General features: G+C 50.5%; 1 protein-coding gene across 1 annotated transcript in view; it reads right to left on the reverse strand.

Annotated features, from left to right (window-relative positions):
• Positions 1-1,891, reverse strand: part of ZBTB8B (zinc finger and BTB domain containing 8B) — a 17,038-nt gene extending 15,147 nt beyond the window's left edge. The window contains exon 1 of the mRNA XM_008051427.2: positions 892-1,891. Coding sequence (XP_008049618.1) covers positions 892-1,870 — 979 coding nt within the window. The 5' untranslated portion in view covers positions 1,871-1,891. The remainder of the gene's footprint in view (positions 1-891) is intronic.
• Positions 1,892-7,680: the final 5,789 nt, after the last annotated feature.

Raw genomic sequence — 7,680 nt, forward strand, 5'->3', positions numbered from 1 at the left:
GGGTCTCGAACCCACGGGCTCAGGCAATCCACTCACCTCAGCCTCCCAAAGGCGCGGGATTACAGGCTGAGCCACCCAACCCGGCTCTCCCTTTATTTAAAAGACTTTCTCTACTCAATATTGAAGGATGAACTAGAAATGTGACCCGTGTATTTCTTGGCTTGAGGTTTTAGAGGGCACCTTTCATCAGTAAGATGAAAACCAAATTTATTTTTGCCTCCTGCAAGACACCTTGCACACAATTATCTCCTGTTAAGAAACTATGTTAATTCTCAGAATTGTTTAAAGAAACAGCCAAAACTCCTAAAACACAAAAGCCCTCCAAAGAATTAGAACCAAACACCAGCTCTAAAACACTCTCAACCACATCATGCTGACTGAGTGCCTACTAAGAGCCAGACATCATGGCCCTCACAGAGAAGTATAAATCTTCTGCATGTACCATATACATTATGATATGTGAGAAAAAAATCTGAAAACTTTCTCATTTGGTCCTCACAATCACCCTGTGAGAAAGGCAGTGCAAGGACAATTATCCCCACAATACTGATGACAAAACAGGTGAAAAGAGATTCAGTGATTTAACCAAGGTCCCACTGCTGGTTAGTGGGAAAGAGTGGCTTCTTTCCACATCTTCAAACTGCCCTCCTCAAGCTTACACTCTAGTTGCAGAGGTAAAACACAAACGTACATGAAGAAACAATGCCCTATATACGGCCAGTGCTCAATTAATACATATTGGTGGTGGTGGCAATACTGGTGACCATGATGAGGATGGTAGTGACAATGACAATGACAGCGGTGATGAGGATCGTGATGGTAGGAGAACACACGGTACAGATGGCGCGTGCCAAGTGACCTGCAGAGCCGATGAATGCTAATGGAGCTCACCTGAGTCCTCTCCATACCAATCAGTCTGGACATCCATCACGGAACTCACGGCTACTCCTGCACCGTCTCGTCTTCCCTCCAAACTCCGAGAAAAGTGATGGTCCGCATCATCTTTGCTCTGGACGGCACTGTTGCGCAAGAGCGCCTCCAGAAATTGCTTCACGTGGTAGTGACTGTAAGCCAAGTCAACGGCCTGGCCACCGGGCGAGCTCTCCTCCATGTGGGCCAGGCCCAGCGGGGCGGCGTACTGCTGCAGTTGTTCACCGACTTCCACCTCCACTTCATCAGCATCAAATTCCACCTTGGGCTCTCTCCGGGTGGGTGGAGTAGAAAGGTCATGGTCCCCGGAGCCACCACCCTGGCCGTCTTTCACCACCAGCTCCAGGGCGTGGCAGTCTCCGCAGTCACCACAAGGGGACGCTCTTGGGCAGTCTACACTCTCTTCTCCCGCGGCTGGAGAGGAAACCAAGCTCTTGGTCCCACAGGAGGTCCCCTCCCTGCCTGAACTGGGGCTTCCACTGTCAACCTGATGAGCTGCCGCCGCCGCCGCCGCCGCCGCCGCCGCCACTGCTGCCGCCACCGCAGCCTCTTTCTCCATCTTCCGGCAGATGTCAAGGGACGACCTGATATACGTCTTGCAAAAGTTCACCACGTCGTTCATTTGCAGGTAACTGGCCGCCGACATCACTTCGATCACATTCTCCCCACACAAATCCAGCTTCCCGGAGTAGAGGAAATCTAAGATGATGGAGAAGGCGTCGGAGGTGACAATGTCCAAGGAGGCAGTGCTATGCCGCCCACTGTCCTGGATATAGTGAATGAGCAGGGCTCGGAAGTAGCCGCTGTTAGCAAACAAAATGTTCCTGTGGGCCTTGAAGATCCGCCCTTCCACAATGATGCTGCAGTCACAGAAAAAGTCCCTCTTCCGCTGTTCATTCAACTCCTCCAGGAGCTTGGCGTAATAGGATTGCATCTCCATTGCGCCGCCAGCTGTTGCTGCACTGGAGTGGCCTGTGTCTCCGCCAAGATTTTTCTTAAGTTCATTCACAAATCCCAACCTTACAAGTGAGATGTTCTTTTTAAATTTCAAACAAGTCTTCCAGAACCACTGGTCCAATAGTGTCTTTAGGCTGTGGGCTGTTTTGGATCTAACAAAAATCAGAGGTTATCCAACTGGCTTAATTAATTTTTGAAAACAACCAAAAATAGCTATAGCTAACTGCATGTGGGCAAGTGCTTAGTGTTTCATACGGATTCTTTCAATGAATTTTTATAAGGCCAGGTGGGGTGGCTCACGCCTAAAATCCCAGCTCTTTGGGAGGCCAAGGTGAGAGGATTGCCTGAGCCCATGGGTTTGAGACCAACCTGGGCAACTTGGCAAGACCTCGTCTCTACAATAAATAAAAAAATTAGCCAGGCATGGTGGTGCATGCCTGTGGTTCCAGCTAGTTGAAAGGCTGAGGTGGAAGGATCTCCTGAGCCCAGCAGGTCGAGGCTGCAGTGGCTGTGAGCATGCCACTGCATTCCAACCTGGGCAACAGAGTGTGACTTCGACTCAAAAAAAATTTTTTATAAAAAATCCTATGAGTAAAAATTCATATTGTTCCCATTTTTCTGATAAGGAAATTGAGGGTAGGAGATGACTCAGCGGTAACAGAGCCAGGACACAAAACCAGGTCTGCTGGCCACCAGAGTCAATGCTCTAATGTTCAAAATATAGAAAATATCCAAATCTAAGAATTATAGTTGAATCTCCAGTCTCTCAATCTAGGACTTTGAGATTGGCAAGTACAGCCTCCTTTTTATCATCACTATGTAAAAACATTGGGTGGATTCCTGGGCTAGCCAGCACGCATTCCCTATTCTTATAAATCCAGTGTCCTTTTTGGCTTTGGTGAAACCATCCTTGCCCTATTCTTGTCCAACATACTCTGCATAAAGCTGGTGCCATCTCTGGAAGCCAGATGTGTAAGATGCAATATAAGCTAATACAGTTAATGTACCCCACCCTGTCTTCGCAGTGATTGACAAAGAGAAACCCATGCGGCTTGGTCATGGCCAATGAAAAGCAAAGGAACACTTGCTGGGATTTCCAAATAAGGGCATTCTCTGCTCTGTGCAGGAGGTGAGGGATGCTGCTACCACACCACTAGGGAAAGCAGTCTGACTAACAAAAAGACAGTCCAGCTCAGGCTGATGGAGCCTGGGGACACCATCCAAGCCCCATCTCAAGCTGTGCCAGAAGCCCAGTCCCTTTTGCTTAAGCTGGTCTGAGTTAGGTGTTTGTTTGTTTGTTTTTTGAGTTGGAGTCTCACTCTGTCGCCCAGACTGGAGGGCAGTGACCGCTCCCAGCCACCGCAGCCTCGACCCGCTGGGCTCCGGCGATCCTTCCGCCTCAGCCTTCCAAGTAGCCGGAATTACAGGCGTGCGCTATCACGCCTGGCTGATTTTTTTTTTATTTATTGTAGAGATGAGGTCTCGCTACCCAGGCGGGTCTCGAACCCGCGGGCTCAGGCAATCCACTCACCTCAGCCTCCCAAAGGCGCGGGATTACAGGCTGAGCCACCAAGCCCAGCTTGAGTTAGGTTTTTAACTGCATGCAACTGAGAGACTCCTAACTGACCCCACTACCCTTGGTTAACTTCTTCCTATTATGTATGTGCTGGCCCTTCTCTGCCAGTGGACTACAACCCTTTGTTGCATGAGCCATGTCTTCTTCAACTGGATATCCCCCACGGTACCTGGCAAATTGCTTTGGACAAAGTAAAACTGCTAAGTTAAAAGTAATATTCCTGTATCTTTTTTTTTTTTTTGAGTCAGTGTCTCACTGTCAGTCAGGCTGGAGGTCAGGTGATCCTTTCACCTCAGCCTTCCAAGTAGCTGGAACAGGTGTGGGTCACCACACTCGGCTGATTATTGATTGATTGATTATTTATTTATTTACCTAGTCTAGAGACTAGTCTTGCCAAGTTTCCCAGGTTGGTCTCAAACCCCTGGATTCAGGCAATCCTCTCGCCTCTGCCTCCTGAAGTGCTGGGATGACAGGCATGAGCCACCCTGCCTGACCAGAATATTCCTTTTTTTTTTTTGAGTTGGAGTCTCACTCAGTCGCCCAGACTGGAGTGCAGTGGCCGCTCCCGGCCACCGCAGCCTCGACCTGCTGGGCTCCGGCGATCCTTCCGCCTCAGCCTTCCAAGTAGGAATAGTCCTTTTTTAACTGCTAAATAGAACAAGTATAAATCAAGTTTAAAATCCACTTGGTAATGAGAAAGATGGAGACGCTAACCTGTTCTTCAAATGCTCGCCTCCATCTTCTCCCACCACATGAAACACACGGCCATCCATCAACTACTGTCTCTCTACTTGTTGACCCACTGAGCTCAGAGAAGCTCCTGCAACCAAATGCATCATTTCCCTCTACTGGAATCACAAAAAAGCCTAGGTAGAGCTGCCAATAATTGCATACAGCTCTTTTTTTTTTTTTTTGAGTTGGAGTCTCACTCTGTCGCCCAGACTGGAGTGCAGTGGCCGATCCCGGCCGCCGCAGCCTCGACCTGCTGGGCTCCGGCGATCCTTCCGCCTTCCGAGTAGCCGGAACTACAGGCATGTGCTACCACGCTCGGTTGATTTTTTGATTTATTGTAGAGATGAGGTCTCGCTGCCCAGGCGGGTCTCGAACCCGCGGGCTCAGGCAATCCCCTCACCTCAGCCTCCCAAAGGCGCGGGATTACAGGCTGAGCCACCGAGCCCAGCTTGCAATACACTTATCAAGACGCTTTTCCCACTGCTCAAAACAGTTTTGAACTCATCAATTTTGATACCTTCTGGTGCTTCTGCTGTTTTTTGTTTCACCTCTTCCACATCAGCAGAATGTTTCCTTTTGAGGACTTTTTTCACTCGGAAACAAAAAGAGCCACTGGGGCAAGACCAGGTAAAGAAGGTGGGTGGGGCATGGGCGTCATGCCACTTTTGGTCAAAATCTGCTGAACACTCAGCCCGCTGTGGGCAGGTGCGCTCGTCAATCACCCAACACAAATGGACAAGTACATTGAAAGAATCTCCAAAAAAAATTCACTGAAGCCAAGCGCAGCCTCTTACAACAACGCTGGCTGGGACATTAATGCCGATGGGTTCCTAGAACACTTACCTAGTGGGGGAAGCCTGTACTACAAGGGGCTTGCCCCCTAAAAAATAACTCCGGGTGTTTTTGGTCCTCCTTCATACATAAGTATGTACAACACTTCTTAACTTGCAGAATGGTCTGATCTACAAGGCACTTCCATCTTTCACTGGAAGACACTCCTTTCCAGTTATAGTATCTAAACCCCATTTCTTTTTTCTTTTTTTGAGTTGGAGTCTCACTCTGTCACTCAGAGGGAGTGCAGTGGCCGCTCCCGGCCACCACAGCCTCAACCTGCTGGGCTCCGGCGATCCTTCCGCCTCAGCCTTTCAAGTAGCTGGAACTACAGACGCGCGCTACCACGCCCGGCTCATTTTTGATTTATTGTAGAGATGAGGTCTCGCCAAGTTGCCCAGGCGGGTCTCGAACCCGCGGGCTCAGGCAATCCACTCACCTCGGCCTCCCAAAGTGCTGGGAATACAGGTTGAGCCACTGAGCCCAGCCTAAACCCCATTTCTTTTGACTTTCTCACTGCCAGAGAATCACTCCCTAGCTTTGCAAGAGTCTATCCATACAGTACTTCCTTCAAAATGTTCCCCAATCCTGCACTTGGTATATACTGTGGAAATACGTATATCAACCCCACTTGCCTTCGTGGCTCTGCAGCCCTGGGACATGCTGAGGATCACCACTTCTCCCAGGAAGCAGCTCTTAGGGTAGACTGTTCTCAGAAGCACATTTATCCACATTTGGCAGAGACCCTCCTAATCTTCCCATGGTTCCAATTCAATTCAACAGTCACTGGCTACATACAATGCCTGACAAGGAAGATGCCAAGAACAGGAAAACGGACCAAGTATAGTGCCTGTCCTGGAGACAGCAGATGCCAACACCACCACCTACAATACAAACTCCCATATGCCCTTGAGGGAACCCATCCAAACAACTGTCTTGTTTAGGCGCCAAAAGTAGCCTTGAATTCCACCTCACTGACCCTTTCTGACAAGACTCCTCCAGTTCCATCAACTTGAGAATAATAAAGACCTGTTCCTCAATTGTTAGCATTTACTGAGCCCTACTTCTTATGAAGAACTGTACAAAGTACTTTAATAGCATATTAATTTTAACATCACCATACCCCAGTGCAGTAGATACTATCATTACATCCTCTTTTTCAGAGGAGGAAACTAAGGTTCAGAGACACAGAAAACATGCCAAAGCAAGGAAAGAAACAGATAACAATTGACTCCCGCGTTGACATCCTTAGCCACTATGCTAACCGGCCTCCAGGACACCGGGCAACGGGTCAGGGAGGGCACTCCTTTCTCCAACGCAAGAATTTGAGGAGAACGACACCGGAGGAGTTTCCATTTCCACAGGAAGAATTTGAGTGTCAACTGTATCCTGGGTTCACTCGCTAAACCGCTCGCAAGACAGGGAGACTGATCCTCCCCAGTCCAGAGCCAGACGACCTGCGGAAGCCACTGGAACTAGCTTCTGGGCACAGCCCCGGAAGGCGGGGCCCCGAGGCCTTGCCCCTCCTGTGGTCTCCCGCAGACAAAGTGACCCTCGCTGCGGTAGGCACTTTCCCCAGCCTGGCCGAGCCCTCGTGCTTGGGCACCATTTGCCATTGGAATGAGTTGGCGCCCCGACTCCCGGCTGGACGACGCGAGGGGCAGCCCAATGCCAGGGCAGGAGGGCATCTGCGGCCGCGCCCGCCCCTCCCCACGCTGGAAGGGAGAGAGGGGGTCGATCACCCAGCGCGGGTTCGCGCAGCGTGGGTCCCAGGAGTTGCCAGGGCCGAGCGGTCCGAAGGAGGATGACAGAGAGAGGGCAACCTGCCTGCGACTCCCACCCTCGGGCCGGCCTCCCAGGGTGCCCCGAATCCTCCCAAAACCAATGAAAGCGGCAGCGCGAACCCGCTCCTAGGCGCTCACCTTCCAGCGGGTTCCAGCCGCGCTGCCACGGAGCTACGCGCACCGCCACGCCCCCCTTTCATTCACCTGGCACCCCTCCGATGAGAGGCGGGGCAGCTGACCAATCGCGGAAGCGCTTGGGCTCAGGGAGGCGGGCTCTTCGGCCAGCAGGTTAGTCAATGGCGCTGGCTCCCCCTCCGGAGGATGCGCTCTGAAGGCTCCGGTGCTCGCAGGGTGATGGGAGTTGTGGTCTCAGCGTTCGCTTTTAGGGAAGAGGTATAGTGGACAAAACTACAAGTACCAAGATGCCAAAAGGGGCAAGGACCAGTGCTTGGAAAAGGCTGCAGCTGGGTTTGGTCATTTGCGTCCCACTTGAGGGACCTGCCAAGTATTCGTCTCTTTGTCCTGAGAGCTAAAAGCACGTTGTGGATATTAATGCCTGAAGACTAAGAGCTATCACTTATCAGCCCGCACACATTTTACCTATCGGCACTCTCCACAAAAATCTGGAAATGAGTGAAATGGTTTAATCTATTCAACAGGTTTTATTGCACAACCGCAATACACCTTCACTAAGTAGTGGTTACAAAAGATAAGATACAGCTCTTCCCTTGCCAGGCGTTTAGGTTCCTAAATACTAGTGAAATAGTTAAATAGCAGTACAAGGCACTAAGTAACTGTGCAGGCGCGTTCTGGGATGGCTTGTGAACAAGGTAAGACAGGTTACAGCTCTCGGGGAGCTTAGTTCTAAAG

The sequence above is a fragment of the Carlito syrichta genome, unplaced genomic scaffold (assembly GCF_000164805.1).
Source record: "Carlito syrichta isolate Samal-C Ts95f unplaced genomic scaffold, Tarsius_syrichta-2.0.1 Scaffold172275, whole genome shotgun sequence".
In the NCBI taxonomy this organism is placed as follows: Eukaryota; Metazoa; Chordata; class Mammalia; order Primates; family Tarsiidae; genus Carlito; species Carlito syrichta.